General features: G+C 50.0%; 1 protein-coding gene across 1 annotated transcript in view; it reads right to left on the bottom strand.

Moving 5' to 3' along the window:
* Positions 1 to 18,422, bottom strand: part of LOC119458759 (heat shock protein 75 kDa, mitochondrial) — a 58,534-nt gene that overhangs the window by 24,761 nt on the left and 15,351 nt on the right. Inside the window, exons 2-3 of the mRNA XM_037720622.2 lie at positions 15,200 to 15,463; positions 13,727 to 14,107 (exon numbers count right to left, since the gene is read on the bottom strand). Of these exons, the coding sequence (XP_037576550.1) occupies positions 13,727 to 14,107; positions 15,200 to 15,463 (645 nt within the window). The remainder of the gene's footprint in view (positions 1 to 13,726; positions 14,108 to 15,199; positions 15,464 to 18,422) is intronic.

The raw sequence follows: 18,422 nt of genomic DNA on the forward strand, positions 1-18,422 counted from the left end.
CCCCGACAGATCCCGACGGCTGTACCACTCAGCTACACGGAAGTTGTCACCCAGCCCCAACAACTCCCTCAACGGGGCCCTCTCACGTACCCCGAAGTCCTCGCTATGCCCATCGTTTCCTGCTATGCAATAACTTCACCAGCCGCCCCGTCCAACCCGTCCTCCCACATGGATGGGACCTGCCGCAGTGACTCGGTAGCGTAGAGCAGACAATCGGCCGATATGTTTTGCGTGCGGCTACGCAGGCCACGTCGCACACGACTACGCACGCCACTGTAGTCGCGTGCAGTCGCCTATCGCTACACCATATGCGACAAGTCGTATGGTCGATTCACCACGCCCATATTACGATGATGAACCTCGTGTTGCGTCACCAACATTCCGCCGGTCTGCCAACATCCGCTGCTCACCTTCTCCACGTCGACGCTCCCTATCACGGATGCGGCCTCGTCCCGAAGCTCGGGAAGTGGAAAACTAGTCATCGCAGTCCATGAGGCAAGGGCTGCACGCCGTCGAAACGCAAAAGTAATCAACGTAGCCCGACCAATGTGATAGACGTGTTAATTGACGGTGTGCGCATATATGCCCTCATAGACACCGGAGCCGCTGTATCAGTTATGGACGCAAAGCTTTGTCGATTCCTTCGAAAGGTCACGACGCCCCTTCCTGGATTCTCCGTCCGCACCACAGGCGCACAGCGTATTGACCCAATAGTGGCGTGCATCGCTCGTGTTATCATCGGGGACGTTGTATACGCCGTCAAATTTATTGTGATTTCATTGTGCTCCCACGAAGTTATCCTGGGATGAGACTTTCTCGCCCGCCACAATGCTATTATTCATTGGGCACGGGCCTAATTAGAACTGTCACTGATCTCAGATATGACGCCAGCCTATAATGCTTCTTTTGCGAACAAACTGCTCGTTAGGCACGACACCAACGTTCTCCCCAACTCGTCAGTGATTGTCGCTATGCATTGCAGCAGCCTCTCTGACGCCGTCGCACTACTTTCTCCATCCGGCCGCTTTTATAATCGAAAAGGTCTGCTGCGACCTTTTGCGATAGTGAACGTCAAACAGGGCTCCACAGCTATTTTCGTGTGTAACCCCATGATGCTGCTTCAAGGCGAATGTCTTGGCAATGTGGGACGCCGTACAAATTACGGATGCTCCCGAAGACGCGTCCTGCGCCAGTTAGAGCACGCTCGGTTATCTCTCTACGTCCGCCCACAGGTGCGTTCGATTCATCTATTGCCGATGGCCTCACCCCAGCTCAGCGTTCTCAGCTTCTGCGCAGCTTAGAAGAATTTCGTTCTTCTTTGGATGTCGGGCAACCTTCCCTGGGCCGGACGTCTGCTGTCACGCGCCATATTGACACTGGCTCCCAATCGCCATTGCGGCAACGCCTATATCGCATCTCTGCCACAGAACGTCATGTGATTAATGAGCAAGTCGACAAAATGCTTCACCGCAAAGTGATCCGACCCTCAAACAGTCCATGGGCATCTCCTGTCATCATTGTTACGAAAAAAAGATGGCTCTGTACGGTTCTGCGTAGACTATTGGCGCCTGAACAAGATCACTTGCAAAGATGTATACCCGCTACCACAAATCGATGACGCTATCGATAGCCTACAAGGAGCTGAATTCTTTTCATCTCTAGATTTACGCACCGGCTATTGGCAAGTGCCCATGGCTGACGCCGATAGGCCAAAGACAGCCTCTGTCACACCCGATGGCTTATACGAATTTAACGTCATACCGCTTGGACTTTGTAATGCGCCAGCAACCTTTGAACGCATGATGGACACAGTTCTGCGCGGTTTGAAGTGGCACACTTGCTTATGTTATCTCGACGACGTTATTGTTTTTGCCTCTGACTTCACCACGCACCTTGAACGCCTACGGCATGTTTTGACGTGCCTAACAAACGCTGGCCTACAACTGAACCTAAAGAAGTGCTGATTTGTAGCGCGGCAGCTCACGATACTGGGTTACGTCGTCTTGAAGGATGGAATCCTCCCCGATCCAGCCGAACTTCGTGCCGTCGTTGAATTCCCGAAACCGACGTCTGTCAAAGAACTGAGCAGTTACGTAGGCTTGTGTTCCTACTTCAGGCGCTTTATTCGTAATTTCGCCGCCGTCATATTGCCCCTGACGAAGCTCCTTGGAAGCAATGGACCCCTCCATTCGTGGTCATCTGAGTGCGACGAAGCGTTCGCAAAGCTCCATCGTTTCCTGACATCTCCTCCCATTTTGCGCCACTCCCAACGGCACCTATTGAGGTACACATGGATGACAGCGGTGATGGCCTCGGCGCTGTCCTAGCGCAACACAAACAAGGCTTTCCAGAATATGTTGTGGCATATGTAAGCTGTACGCTTATTAAGGCCGAGTCCAATTATACCGTCACGGAAAAAGAATGCCTGGCGATCATCTGGGCGCTTACTAAGTTCCGGCCCTATTTGTATGGTCGCCAATTTGATGTCATCATGGACCACCATGCATTATGCTGGCTGTCATTGAAGGATCCCTCAGGCCGTCTCGCCCGCTGGGCGCTTCGCTTACAGGATTACAATATCCGCGTACTGTACCGCAGCAGACGCCAGCATGCTGACGCTGACTCCCTCTCCCTTGCCTGACGACAATGCCTGCTGCTCACTATCCCAGCTTAACGTTTCTTCCATCGACATTGGAACCTTCGCTTCCGAGCAGCGCAAGGACCCCTGGATTGCCTCCATCATAGACTTCCTTGCTGATCCATCATCGCAGCCAACCACTCGTGCGTTGTGCCATCAAGCTCGCCATTTCTCCATTCGCGACGACCTGCTTCACCGACGCAATTACACCTCTGATGGACGCCAGTGGTTATTAGTAGTACTTCTAAGCCCCCGTTCTGAAATCTGCGCATTGTTCCACTCTACATTGTTCCACTCTACAGTTTGCACACTCGGGACTTTTCAAAACCTACCAGCGCCTCCGACAATGCTATTACTGGCGAGGAATGTACAACTATGTTCAAAAGTTCATTTGCTCATGCCCCGACTGCCAGCGCCGGAAATCTTCACCCCAGCTCTCACCAGCTGGTCTGCAACCTCTACCCTGCCCTAACCGGCCATGCAGCCGCGTTGCAATCGATCTGTATGGACCACTTCCTTTGACATCAGCTGGTAACCGCTGGGCCATTGTTGCAGTCGATCACCTCAGACAATACACCAAAACGTCCGCGCTTCCGGCTGCTACAGCTCATGATGTTGCAACATTCCTGCTCTGCCAATTCATTCTGCAGCATGGTCCACCTCAAAAACTGCACAGCGATCGCCGACGCATCTTTCTGTCGGAGGTAGTTGAAGCCATTCTCAAAGAGTGCCACATTGTTCATCGCACAACTACGGCGATGAACAATGAAGCGTTCCATGAGGCTGTTCGTTTGAGGGCAACCACCCTCAAAATGAACAGCCTTACGGAACGCTTCAACCGTACGCTTAGTGATATGCTTTCAATGTACATCGACTCCGACCACACGAACTGGGACGCCTTCCTACCCTTCGTAACCTACGTGTATAACACCGCTACGCAGACCACCACTGGGTTTTCACCCTTTGCACACTATCGACACAATTCTGCCATATCGGCCGGATGCATCCGAGTTCGTGCCTATTTCTGCCACGGTCAGACATGCCGCGACCTCGCTAGGGCCTTTACTACCAAAGATCAAGAGCGCCAGAGGAGCACTCGTGGTGACGCTACTTTCACGGTCACCTTCGATCCGGGAGCGCTTGTGTGGCTCTCAGTCCCTTTCACTGCCCCTGGCCTCTCATCAAAACTGGTTCCGAAGTATGAAGGCCCTTATCGTGTCATCGAACGCGCATCTCCTGTGAACTATGCAATAGAACCAGTAGAGCCATCTTCAAACATGCGCCGCCGTGGATGAGACATTGTCCATGTCGACCGTCTAAAGCCTTACTACGACCCGCTCATCGTGACGAACTGTTAGGTCGCCGGACGGCTCCCTTATTCCTCCTGGGGGTGATTGTAGCGAAGAAGAGAGATGCCTGTGGGTTCAGCACTACTGGATCAAAACGCTAGTGGGTCGAGCGCTCTTGATCGACGACTCTCGTGCTTGGAAGCTGTTACTGCACTGACCGTTGACGTTGCGCTGCTCCCAGCTCTGCTGAATAAACACCTTTACACTTTGGCCAGCCCTCACTGGCACTACGGCTACTTTGTGGTTGGCGGATGGAAGTAGCATTGTAGTCCCCGAGGCCGAGGTGCAAATTAGGTCTCCCTACTTCTCTGGGACAGCGATTGTCAAGTGTAAGATGTGGGGATGCGCGATTCTCACGCGTCCCATGATGTTGTTTTCCCCGCATGTCTCCTGTAGTCCGGCTTCTCTGCGTGGCTAAGCCCGGCAGTGGTTGCGGCGCGTTGCGAGAGATGGCGCTAGTGTCGCGATGCTGCGCTAGTGTCGCGATGCTGGCGCCACCGAACGGCGGGGTCACTTAGGGGAAAAAGGTCGGAGGCGCTCTCTCTTTGGTGGGGATCGGCGACCAACACGCACGAACGCTTCGCGCGACCGTCGCGTGAGGCTTAAAGCGGGACACCGGTATGGACGAACACGGATCGTTCGAGCGCGCCACCGTTCGCGTGACTGTACACGTGAACGACTAGGCGATGGTGTCATAGCATGGGGCGAACGTATTCGCTCGCTATCGGGTCGCGGTGAGTCGGACTTCCTTGATTTGTCGCGCGCCCGTGTGAATGTTCAATTGGTTGTAATTCGGCTAGTATGTATTAGTGTATGAAAGGTGCAATAAATGCCCCTTTTGATTGTTTGCACTACTATGTGTCGTTCCTTTGTCCCAAGAGCACATGTGAGACCCCACATCTGGCTGCCCAACGTGGATCTCTTGGGGCATCGGACGATAATTTTAACAGCTTTGCTCGGTTCGAGATGTTTCAACCGAAGCGTAGTCCTAGCGTGGATTTTGATCGCTAGTGTCGGCGGTGTGCTTTCTTGAGCGAGGCGACGGTTGCTGTAGCGTGTTTGAACTTTTCGACATGCTAAGCCTTTTCACGAGTGTTTTGAAGTACACTCGTCGGTACGAGAGCCACGTGGTCTGCATCCTGGGAGAGCGAGGCCTAGCGCCCGCGGAGCATTGGCAAGCCTGAAGCGAGTGAGTACGGAAGCCTCGTGGGTGGTCCGAATTTCTTATGTACATAGCTTCTTCTATATCTTTGACTTAGGAAGTCGAGGCTCAGGGAGCCGGGTGGCCGCGGGCCACGGGTGCCGCTACGGGCTGACTGGTATTGTGGCCTGGCACCGGGCGCTCCGACACCGTCTGGGACGGTGGGCGCCGTCAACTCGGATGCTGTGTGCACCGAGCGGAGTAGGACCACCTCACAGAGCTAACATCTCCTCGCGGCTGCCTGTTCTTGTGCCCATTTTGGGCGTTTTTTTTTTTTTTTTTGGATGCCGGTTGTTGTCAAAAGTAGCGACGCATTAGGCCTAAGGCTTAACAAAGCCGCCTGTCGCACGTTGAGGGACACAACCTGGTGGACCGTGGTGTTGAGATGTCGCACCTTTCTTCCCTCATTAGTTCGTCTCGCACGAATTGAAATTACTCGTTCGACTCAAAAAAACAAGCTTTGTTCACGTGAACTTAGCATCTGAAATGCCACCCGAAATTTTTGCTAGCCGAATTGAACATCGTACCACGTGGGCGATGCGTATGCCGAATTCCTCTCCCTTGCACTACTTTAGTGTTTGTCGAGTGCGTTGAGTGTACGCAGCGTGAGCGGAGTCACCCCTGGTTTGCTGTCACCTGCACATCGTCAGCGCTGCTGCCCCGGACTACAATCGAGCTACCCCAGGCTTTGGAGATGCCTGTGGTCAATTCGGCGCAGCGACTTCGGCGGCCGCCAATGTCCGGCTCGCAACCCTCGGCGGCTGGGAAAAGAGCCGGCAGTCACCAACGGCTACTGCGGCTTTCGTCAGCAGGGCGCGAGCGACGCTTGCTCGTGCCGACTTCTGCGTCGCCGTTTCCGGAGTCCTGGGCTGGAGTCGTGCCATCCAATCTGCAGACGTGGTGCTGTGACCAACGGACGCCAGCGGTGAACCCCAGAGTCAATATCAGCTCGCACGTTGCGGATAACGCGTGGACATTTACTCGGCGGCGCCACTGTCGCATGTACTAACTTTTGTTCTCGACGCGCGCGTTGATAGACCATGTGACATGTTTCGCCGGAGTATGTGTAGTGATTTAAGGTTGGGGGGATGTGGGGATGCGCGATTCTCACGCGTCCCATGATGTTGTTTTCCCCGCATGTCTCTTGTAGTCCGGCTTCTCTGCGTGGCTAAGCCCGGCAGTGGTTGCGGCGCGTTGCGAGAGATGGCGCTAGTGTCGCGATGCTGCGCTAGTGTCGCGATGCTGGCGCCACCGAACGGCGGGGTCACTTAGGGGAAAAAGGTCGGAGGCGCTCTCTCTTTGGTGGGGATCGGCGACCAACACGCACGAACGCTTCGCGCGACCGTCGCGCGAGGCTTAAAGCGGGACACCGGTATGGACGAACACGGATCGTTCGAGCGCGCCACCGTTCGCGTGACTGTACACGTGAACGACTAGGCGATGGTGTCATAGCATGGGGCGAACGTATTCGCTCGCTATCGGGTCGCGGTGAGTCGGACTTCCTTGATTTGTCGCGCGCCCGTGTGAATGTTCAATTGGTTGTAATTCGGCTAGTATGTATTAGTGTATGAAAGGTGCAATAAATGCCCCTTTTGATTGTTTGCACTACTATGTGTCGTTCCTTTGTCCCAAGAGCACATGTGAGACCCCACAAAGACAACACCGCTATACGATGTCATAGTGGGAAATGTACCTGGGTCGCTTGAGGCTAATGACCCAGACAACTCCTGGAAATTTTCTTCTCGAAATGATTCCAATGAAAGGGAAGTTCACTCTGTGGACGATGGTAACCGGCCAAATTCACTTCTAGTTGATATAAAAGGCACGAAGAATTTGCAAAGATTGCCGTCGGCTAAATTCCCTTGGCAAATGTCTCACAAGAATTTCCGGGAAGAACAAGAGAAAGACGGGACGGGACGCTCGATGTATGTAGAGCCAGAGTGGGCAAGGAATTTGTTGGCAAAACATCAACCTTTCTGTTTGTCATCAAGAAAGGGGTTTTATATCGTCACTACTTTCTATCCCCTGGCAAATCTTTTCAACAAGCAGTAGTCCCAAAGTCTCTGTGAGATGAAGTGTTATATTTGGCTCATAAGGATGTCATGTCTGGACATCAGGATATCAAGAAGACGACGGATCGCGTTCTTGAGGCGTTCTACTGGCTTGGCGTACAAGAAGTCTGCAGATATGTCAGATCCTGTGACACCTGTCAAAGGACTTCGCCAAAAGCAAGGTGCCTTTGGTACAGATGCCGTTGACCGACACCTATTTTGAACATGTGGCGGTTGACATCACTGGACCTCTAACTCCCACTTCCGCAAGCGGCCATCTGTTATATACTTACTCTTGTGGATTTTGCGACTTGCTACCCAGATGCTGTACCTTTGACAGCAATTGACTCAGCTACAGTTGCAAAAGGACTCGTCGAGATATTTTCTCGCATTGGCTTCCGACGCGAAGTTCTGTGCGACCAAGCTTCATGTTTGACATCGGAGCTCATGAAGAAAGTCAATGAATTGTTGGCAATCAAGCATCTTAGTTGCACTCCCTATCATCCTATGTGTAACGGGATGGTCGAGAGGTTTAATGGAACCTTGAAACAGATGTTGCGGAAGCTTGTTCAAGAACAGCCAAAATCTTGGGATCGCTTGCTTGCACTTCTGTTGTTTGCAAATCGTGAAGCCCCGCAAGCGAGTTCCGGGTTTTCGCCTTTTGAACTCATTTACGGCTGACATATTCGAGGACCTCTGAGCTAGCATATTCCAGCAAACAACGAGAACTAAAAGTTGGCGACCGTGCCCTGATTCTGCTGGCCACAAATAACTAATGCAGTGGAAAGGGCCGTTTCTTGTCACAAGAAAGAATGACGATTATTGGCTGGACCTGGGACACAGCAAAAGGCTTTTCATATCAACATGCTAAAAAAACATGAAGAACGTCAGCTGGAAGACCTTCCTCAAACATCATATTTTGTGGTGGTCGAGGAAGAGGAGTCCGAGAAGCCATTACCTACCTTCAAGGTCCATGACAGCTGTGGCATTGACTCCGTCACGATCGCAGATGGTATCGAGGAGATTCAGCATGCCAAAATATGTGATGTACTAAATACACACAAAGACATATTCTCGGAGATTCCCGGTAAAACAAACCTGGTGGAATGCCGATTACAAATGACCACCTCGGAACCAATTGACCACCTCAGAACCACCACTTCACAATACCCTTTACCATTTGCCATGAAAGAAGTCGTTGAAAAGGAGGTCCAGGTCACGTCAAAGCTTGGGGTTATAGAGCGTTCTGAGTCACCATACAATTCCCGTCTCATTCTAGTTAAAAAACCAGACAAGAGCTACAGAGCATACATAGATTTTCGACGCATAAATAGTGTTCTAGTCTGACGCAGAACCTATACCCAGAACCGATCACTTGTCTGCCGAAGTGGGAACAAAGAGGTGGTTCTCCAAGTTTGATCTAACCAAAGGATTTTGGCAGGTACCCCTCGAAAAAGAGTCGCAGCAGAAAATTCCTGATGCTTCTAAGCCAGAGACAAAAAAGCAACTTCACTCATTCCTTGGGTTGGCTGGTTACTACTGCGATCTAATACCCCGTTACTCCGAAAAGGCACAGCCCCTGACTGAGATGACGAAGAAGATGGAGAAGAATAAAATGACATGGAACAGGGAAAGAGAAGACGTGTTTTTCAATCGCTCAAGAAGGCGCTATCTTCTGGCCCAATTGTAAAATCACCTGACCTTGAAAAGGAATTTGTGCTCCGCTCAGATGCCTCAGACTCCTGTATAGGACTATTCTTATGCAAGATCATGATGGTTTCCTCCACCCTGTGTCGTATGCCAGCCGTCAATTTCAGCCTCGCAAAAAGAGATACTCCACAATCGAGCGGGAATGTTTGGCATTAGTTTGGGTGATCGAGAAATGTCACGTCTTCCTTTATGGAACCTCATTCGTGGTACAAACCGATCACCAGCCCTTTCAGTATCTTTTAAAAGCAAAGCACTTTAACAGCAGAGTGTTGCGGTGGAGCCTTGTTTTACAAGAATATTCGTTTGGGGCTCTGAAAATGTTGGTGTGGATTATATGAGCCGGTTATGAACATGCCATCTGTACTCACTCATTCAACTCACTCAGTCAAGTGGTCACTCGTGACCACTTGACTGTAGAGTTTTTTTTTTTTTGTGGATGTGCTTTTGTTAACAAAGTAGTGTCATGTTGCGCACTGAACTGCAGTTTATTTTTCTCCGAAAAACAAACTTTTCCAAAAGGGGGACTATTTGTTGTGACAGTGCGCGACGCCAGTGTCGTAGGTAAAGAGAGCGGTGCGGCGAAAACAACATCCAGAGCGAATGGGTGAGCGCAAGAAGCCGACGACAAGAAGCGACGCGTGTGAAATCTGACGCGCCGTCAAAACATATACTAAATAGAAAGCGACCATTAAGGGCCGTACCCGATGGGTGACGTAGGAGAAAAGGAAGGACGAAAAAGAGGTGTAGGAGAGACCCTAGATACGGCATGGTGGTGTTCGGACGGAAGTGAGCGCCAAAGAAGTCAGCGTCCGCCGGGAGCGGGAGTAAGCCGTCGGGCCGTGGGCCCGAGCTTCAAGACTCCTACCGGCAGAACCTGGTCTGCCTAGCCTCCGGAGCTAGGCCAAGGTCTCACCGCGTGACTGGAGTGAGCTGTCGGGCCACAGGCTCGAGCTTCCAGTTTCCTACAGGCAGAACCCTGCACTGCCTAACCTGAACCAGACGAAGGTCCCATCGCGTGACAACTTGGAGTTCGCTCAAGGAGTAACGAGTGCGTTCCTTCGACGATGGCTCGGCGCTGTTCACCTACGCGACCATGTGCCCAAACTGTTGGTGAGCTACACCCCGCTCTCTGTACACTGCCCTTGTGTAGTCGGACACACCTAACAACTGTAGTATTAGAATTGCGGTGACATTAATTTGTGAGAACCGTGTTCATTATAAGCAGTGTAGAGTGCTATTTATTTTCTTTATCCTTTGTTTATGTGTGTTTTGTTTCTGCTTTCTATATGTAAACATACATTCTTCTTTCACTTCTGAGATCAAACGCTCTCATCCTTCATTTGAATATAAAACATGGATAGCGATATTACTTTAAGTCGCTTTCCATAAACAAACCGTGACAGTCATGCATAAAGAACAAACGCGTTTGACGTGTGCTTCAGATTTTGACAAGCAATCAGTGTGCTCGCCACTTTTGTTGTATAGTAAAACTTCATTCATTCGGATTTTTCATGGGACAGAAAAAAACTTCCGGATTAACAGAATGTCAAATTATCGAGGGTATCAAGAAAGCAATAAACAAGTGCTTGCTACGTCAAAACTCTTTTATTTACTGAATAAATCAGCAAATAATGTCTCTATTTTGCACAAAAGCAATGCAGAAGCTGCAATTCTCGTCATCTCGTGACTGACTGGCTCTCGCAGCAGCGAAGGCCTCGCGACTTCCGATGCAGCATGGCCGCGACACACACCTTGATCTGAGACACGCTTTTCATGACCCCGCACACATCCAGATTATTTTTTCGCCACTGAGCTGGTCGCCCACAGATCGTCCGGTTATCTCCATGTAGCCGGTGCTCTTCATCCTCCACAGCTTTGCACTGAGTTACCATGAAACTACTGATTGCCGCAACTGCTGCGGATGAAAGCGCAGCTGCTATCGACGCGACCTTACGGCTCTTAAGGCACACTGCCAATGCACAAACTAAGTTAAAACTAAACTACCGTTGGCTGCAACAACTGCGGACGAAAACGCAGTCGCTATCGACGCGATCACGAATGGCAACTGAGCCGTTTTGAAGGCACGCGGCCAAATGCGCACAGAGTCAAAACAAAACTACTGCGAACTACCACATAAACTCGTGAAAAGGCAGCACCCATGTAAGAGCCACACCCCAAACTTTGCAACCCAAAATTTTGAAAAAAAAAAATAAAAAGTTTCCAATGGAGAAGCAATCGCGTTCGGTGTTCCCAGGCAGTGCGCGCGTGGGCAAATGTTCACTCGCTGCGTACTTCTGCATGCTGCTACTAGAGGGTGAGAGCCAGGGTGTGCACAATATTTGGGGTGTGCACAAGTCGCTGGCTGCACCAGCACCATTTTGACCAAAAGGTTCGGTCCTGTATAAGAGCCGCACCTCGTCAAAATTGTGAAAAAGAGTGCGGCCCTTAAACGAGTCTACAGTAAAACCTCGATAATTCGAAGGTCGCCGGACCGCGAAAATTCTTCGAATTAAGCGGATTTTCGAATTAACCGAAATGAATAAAAAAAAAGAAAACAAGCAAGAACTTGCCGCAAAAAGAAATCACCTTTATTTTCCATGTCCGAGAAAAATTACTCAATGTAATCACCGATGCGGGATTACTTGGCGCGCTGGTTCGCCGCCCCTAGTGTCATGCTCTCCAGCTGGCTCAAAAAACGTAGCATACAAATATCACCCGCACTGCACTCAACAAAGTTGCGGACGATGTTCACGGAATCGATAACTGCCGCGAAAGCGGGCGTGGTGGTGCTTCACTCCAAAAATTTGGACTTGCTGGATATTCCGGACTTCAAAAATGCACCATCAGGGTTCCCATTGAGTTCATGCATTTTCGCACCCAATTTTTCGGACGAATTGAGACCCTAAAGTTCGATTTTGCGGACTAAATCGCTCTTTCCTAGCCGCGCTACCCAATCTTGGAGGCCGCCATGTTGGATTTTGCACTGGCTTGAATTCCAGTGACTCGCTGTATAGCCTCCAAGATTAGAACGCGCGCTATCCATAGAGAGCTCGCGCAATCCTCCAGTCTCGGAGGCCATGCCATCGTTGTAACCATTTATTGCGGGATTTTTTTTGGGGGGGGGGGGGGGGGGACAGCAATTATATGGACACTTCAAGCGGATTTTCGCCGTCGGCGTCGCCGCCCTGAGGATCCATACAAAGTCCAAGGGCGATAAAATCATCGCCGCGCGCCCGCCGTATGTGCGAGTGACAGCGCGCGGGGGACGCGCGCTTTCATGGAGAGCGAATGCACGGCGGAGGCGACTTCCTCCCTCGTGGGAAAGGCAGCGGGGGGGGGGGGGCGACTTCTACTCTTCTAACAACTGCGTACTTAGCGCCGGAGCGGTTTCTCGCGCAGCGTATCTTGAAAGCGATCTCCAGACGGCTCTGCCCTTTCGTATGGGCTGTGCTCTCGCCGCTCGCAGCGATAGACCGCACGAACCTTCGCTCGCTGTGAGCTGCGGCGGCCGCGCTCGCTCGTGCGCGCTGACACCACGCGTGTTATTTCAGTGAGTTTTTTTGTTTTTTTCTCTCAAGTTTCGGTTGCTATTTTGAACGTGGCGTGTACACCGAGCAGGTGTCTCGGAGACCCATGTCTCAGTGATCGGCGCTACCTCCTGTACCTTCGCGAGAGCTAAGCGGTGCGAAGCTCGTTTCTTGGATCTCCATGGCGAACTCCGTTGGCGGAGATCGCCAACGCGGTGGCGTTCGTGTCGACTGTACACGGAGACGTCATTGCTGCGCAAATCCAAGCAAGTCGATCCTCTCCAAGCGTAGTATGAGGCAGGGCATTATTAAAGATTTTTTTTTAAAGCCGCACTAATGACTTTTTTTTTTCGGCCGAACGAGTTTTCCGGACTATTTTTCAGTCCCCACGAGCTCGGAAAATCGGTTGGCGACTGTACGGAGCGCCCTAACCTAACCGCCGCACGTTGCTACTAGCCGGAAACTTCGAATTATCCGAATAGAGCCGCGCGGGCCATTCAAATTATCCGGTAGAATTTGCATTGAGAATGACGGGACCGCTCAAATTCTTCGAATTAACCGAAATTTCGAATTAACCGAGTTCGAATTATCGAGGTTTTACTGTATATAATAAACGGTGGTCGCTATCGACGCGATCATGGATGGCGACTATGCACTTATGAAGGCCGACGCAGTGTTATGTGAGGGCGGTAACACACAAGAATAAAGGCTTTAGAGGCACAAATAGGGACGAAGCATTCCAGCATTGCTCTCATTCACGTACGATTTTCGCTGGTGATAATGGGGATGCGGACTCCGCCACTGCGTTTCGATTGGATGTTAGTGCTGTTCTTGCTCGTTTGCAACGCAAATTTGCGGCGCTCTGTGCTCACCAAGCTTTGAGAGTTGCTCGAATTAATGTGTGACCAAATACGTCTGAATAAACAAGTTTGATTGCACCTGCATGCACCTGCAGGGACCAGAATTTCCGAATTAATGAGGTTTCACTTAACTTGATTTTTTGCCCACAAGTTTGCCCTACTAAAATGCTGCTTCATTTTCTGGCCACACGCTTGCCCAATGAGGAGCCGTCACGTCACGTCTGCCACTTCCCGATTCTTGCCCATCACTACAACGCGGCATTATCTCTGTTTCCATAAACAATTGGAAGTTAGCGCTCTGTCTTGTGTATCCTTTCTTCTATGCGCTAAACAAACCTTTCTCTAGAAATGCCATATCAGCAAGCCTAAACAGTGATAATGGCGACCCACCTTGTGTACCATGGGCCCTAGTTCTGCCTTGAGCCACTCAACAAGGCCTTGCACCTCAGCTGGTTCTTCGTGGGCCTCCTCGGCATCCCTGCGCATCTCTTTCTCCACTGAGGTGATATTCTTGCGACTGAACTGCCGCAGTTGCGCCAGCACCAACTCGTCGTACGGCTCAAGGCAGAAGAGCACTTCAACGTCTCGTGCGCGCACTGCCTCGAAGTACGGGGATGCCTCCGCCAACTGACGACTCGGGGCAGCCAGGTAATAGATGTCACGCTGCCCCTCCTTCATGCGCCCACAGTACTCGGGCAGGGTCACTGTGTCGCCACCTGGCTGCTGCGACGACTCAAACCTCAGCAACTGTGCGATCTCCTCCTTCTCTGCCTGCAGAAAATGAACGATACTGCAATAAGACAAACAATATCACAGGGAGAAGCCTTCGTCCTGCAGTGGGCATAAATATAGGCTGACGATGATGACAAATACATCTGCTTACCTGATTTACATTCTCATTTTCCAAGAAGGCCGGAGCAGAACTATTTGACTATTTTTTGACCATTTGTTTTCTACTGCATAGTTTTGTTCTTGTTTACCTAACTGATACTTGGAAACAATAAGTTGAGTTACGTCACGTAGATTATTCTTGTTACTGTTTGTCGTTAATCCGCTTGTTCACACGTTTATGCTTTGATTACCTAATTTATTTATATACAATACCTACAGCGCCCTCTAGGGCATTATTGTAGGGGGGAACATCAGAAATAAATCACAAGACATATACTATAAGTTAGGCAAATGATGCAGCATATAAATCATCTAAATACCTATGCACTATTTCAATAAAAAGCAAAAACAAAAACTAATATACAGTAAATATTACTATACAGTACTAATATAATAATTAATGTGTGACCAAATACGTCTGAATAAACAAGTTTGATTGCACCTGCATGCACCTGCAGGGACCAGAATTTCCGAATTAATGAGGTTTCACTTAACTTGATTTTTTGCCCACAAGTTTGCCCTACTAAAATGCTGCTTCATTTTCTGGCCACACGCTTGCCCAATGAGGAGCCGTCACGTCACGTCTGCCACTTCCCGATTCTTGCCCATCACTACAACGCGGCATTATCTCTGTTTCCATAAACAATTGGAAGTTAGCGCTCTGTCTTGTGTATCCTTTCTTCTATGCGCTAAACAAACCTTTCTCTAGAAATGCCATATCAGCATGTACCAATTATTTTGTTAGACATAATGAACTTATTATTAATATTCTTCACGTCAGCAGCTTTATTACGACTTGCTGTCTTTGTATAACCACCCTATTTAGTTACGTAAATAGAAGATCAAGGGGTCAGAATTTTCTAAACTCTTGAACCTGCTGTAACATATATTTTTACCATGCAAGTCCAACATACTTCTTTACATAACTTGACGACTTGACTTCCATATAATGGTACGACCACAAACACCCACCTGTTCATGAGTGGCCAAGATGCCCTCCTTAAGGAAAACACCATAGTCCCGGTAAAAGCGACTGTAGTTCTCCGGTTCCTTTTCTGCGCAGCGTGCCAGCTGCCTGATGAGTCGGCCAACAATGACTGTGCGAATCTTGCGGATGAGCGCGCTGTCCTGCAGCAGCTCTCGGCTCAGGTTTAGAGGAATGTCTTCACTCTCGACAATGCCCGTGACAAAACGCAGCCACTTGGGGAGGATTTCAGCCCTTGGCTTGATCAGCACCTAGCCAGAGCAACCCGTCACAGGCACATTTACATACCAGCATTTTTATAATACACTCAAGGTCAAATTACATGCAAGTATGAAGCGGTTATGCAGAATAGTGATTATTTTATATAACAATGAAATAAAATATGTTATAATACAGTATGAATTAGCCTTTTGCTGGGGCCACATACACAAATTTGTCTTAGTGTCTCACAAAAAAAAGAAGAAAATTAAAAAAATTACTTGTACATTGACCACACCTGCCTGTTCTAACCGTAAAATTCCGAGCAAGCTCCCCCCCTCGAGCAAGTCGAAATTACCGGCATACCTGCCAACCTCAAGACTTTCAAATTCGTCAACTCGCGACCGGGGGGGGGGGGCGTGCACGGGAATTCTGCCGAGGAGTACGACTTCAAACACACTTGGAAGTACTGATAGTATCTAGTACTGACGAGGCTTCGAGTCCGCCATCACACTTCGCAGCCTCTACGGCTACAAAACACCGGAGTGCCGGAGTCGCACTGCGCCCGATGCAGCAACACGTCGCACAAAAAAAGCGAGGCCCACAAAACAGGTCATACAGTAAAAGTTCGTTAATTCGGATTTCACGGGACCGAAACAAATGTCCGAATTAACCGAATGTCGAATTATGGAGGGTATCAAGAAAACAATAAACAAATGCTTACTACGTCAACACGCTCTTATTTGCAGTATGAATCAGCAAATTCTGTTTCTATTTTGCATAAACGCAATGCGGAAGCTGCAATTCTCGTCATCTCGCGACTGATTAGAGCTCGCAGCGGCGAAGGTTTCGCGACTTCCTTCACATTGCGGCCGCGGCGCGCGTCTTCATCTGAGGTCTTCATCTGAGGCGGGCTTTTCACTAGCGCGCGCACATCCCGTTTATTTTTTCGCCAATGTCGCCGGGTCGCCGCCCATCGCGATGTAGACGGTGCGCCTCTTCCTCTTCACAACCGCAATCTCTCTCTCTTCATCCTCGACAGCTTTACACTGAGTAAAAACGAAACTATTGCTTACCGCAACCGCTGTCAACGTGATCATGCACGGCGACCTTGCGGTTCTGAAGGCGCGCGGCCGACGCACGCATAGTCAAACCGAAACTACCGTTTGCTGCAACTGCGGACGAAACCGCTGTCGAAATCGACGCGATCATGCATGGCGACTACCGAGTTATGAAGGCACGCGGCCGACGTGCGTACCGAGTCAAAACGAAACTACTGTTTGCCACAACCGCAGCGGACGGAATCGCGGCAGCTATCAAGACGATCACGGATGGTGACTACGCAGTCATGAAGGCACGCGGCCAACGCGGTGCTTTGTGCGGCGGTACACGCAAGCTAGGCACGAATAGGAACAAATAGGCACGAAGCCTTCCGGCGTTGTTGTCATTCCAGGGCAGTACACCGTCGCTTCGTTTCGGTGGACGCTAACGTTGTTTTGGCGCGGTCCATTCATGTTTCGGAGGGTGGCGTGGCTTAGACCTATGGGCGCGGACCATTCGTGTTCGGAGGGGCGGAAGGGCAACGGGACAGAGGCGCGCGAGGCTGGCGATGCGGAGAAGGATGGAAAACAACGCACGGCGGCGTGGAATGGCTCAAATTTCTTCCTTCTTTTTTTTTTTTTTTTTTTTTTTGTCTTTTCAAGGAGTTCGTATTCCATTCCCTGACGGCACGGACACTGAGTGAAAACTAGAGTGTACTAGTGAAAACGAAACTACTTTTTGCCGCAACCGCTGCGGATGAAACCGCGGCCGCTATCAACGCGATCACGGATGGCGACTACGCAGTTTTGAAGGCACGCGGCCAATGCGGTGCTATGCGCGCCGGCAAACGCAAGAATGAAAGCTTTAAAGGCTCAAATAGGCACGAAGCGTCCTGGCGTTGCTGTCATTCCCGTACGATTTGAACTCCGTCGCTTCGTTTCGGTGGACGCTAATGCCGTTATGGTAGAGTACACTCGTTATAGCTCGTTTGCGTCGCACATTTGCGGCGCTCCGCGCTCGCCGAGCACCAAGAGTTGTCCGAATTAACCGATGTGCGGCCAAATACGTCCCAATTAACGACAGTTTCATTGCATTAAAAAATGCAAACGCCTGCCGGGACCAAAGGACGTCTCCGAATTAACGAGCTTTTACTGTACTCGCGAAAAAAGCCTAGCGTCGCGAAAAAAGCCTAGCAAGGTGACAGGCAAGACGACTAGCCACAGCCTCCCATACCGAAACTGTGCCTGCCGCATCGACCCGACATCGTCTCTGGGGGCACCACTTACGTACAGGTGGACCTCTATGTTGAGAGTAACGACAACCAGTGACTTCCAGCCGTCGTCAGGTACTCCAACAATCCGATGACGAAGGCAACGTCACAGATTGAAAAATCTCCTTACTCTGCAGACAATAAAGATTACGGCGCATACCTCCATCTCTATGCGCCCCTACGTAAGTGGCGCCCCTACCCACCAGCAACGGTGTGAATTTATTAAAAATTTTAAAAACTATTTCGCGAATATAACCACTTTTCCGTAAAAATTGAGCCGACATTCGTAAAATCGTAAGACGGGTCCAAATTCGTACATTTTACGGAAAATTCGGAAGAGTTGGCAGGTATGTACCGGCAAAGTTAGGGGGGGGCGCTATCCCGGAACGGCACCAAAATTCAAGATGGCCCACGACAAAATTTTCCCGCAAAAAAAAAATTGAAAAAAATAAGCGCAGTGGGAATAGCATTAAAATTTTATTGAACATGAACTTTATTAAGCCAAAGATTTGTTAGTGGTGTTTATCGCTCTCAAAACCACCGTTACTCAAAACCACCGAAAGAACTACAGAAAGAGCGCATCGATGCTGCACCGGCGCGTCGCCGCGACCGGCGACACGAACATTGGTTATGTAGCTTCTATTCCAGGCAAAATTATATCCGCTATAGAGTAAAGTGACGCGTAATGTTCACTTTATTAA

Source organism: Dermacentor silvarum, chromosome 7 (genome assembly GCF_013339745.2).
Source record: "Dermacentor silvarum isolate Dsil-2018 chromosome 7, BIME_Dsil_1.4, whole genome shotgun sequence".
NCBI lineage: Eukaryota > Metazoa > Arthropoda > Arachnida > Ixodida > Ixodidae > Dermacentor > Dermacentor silvarum.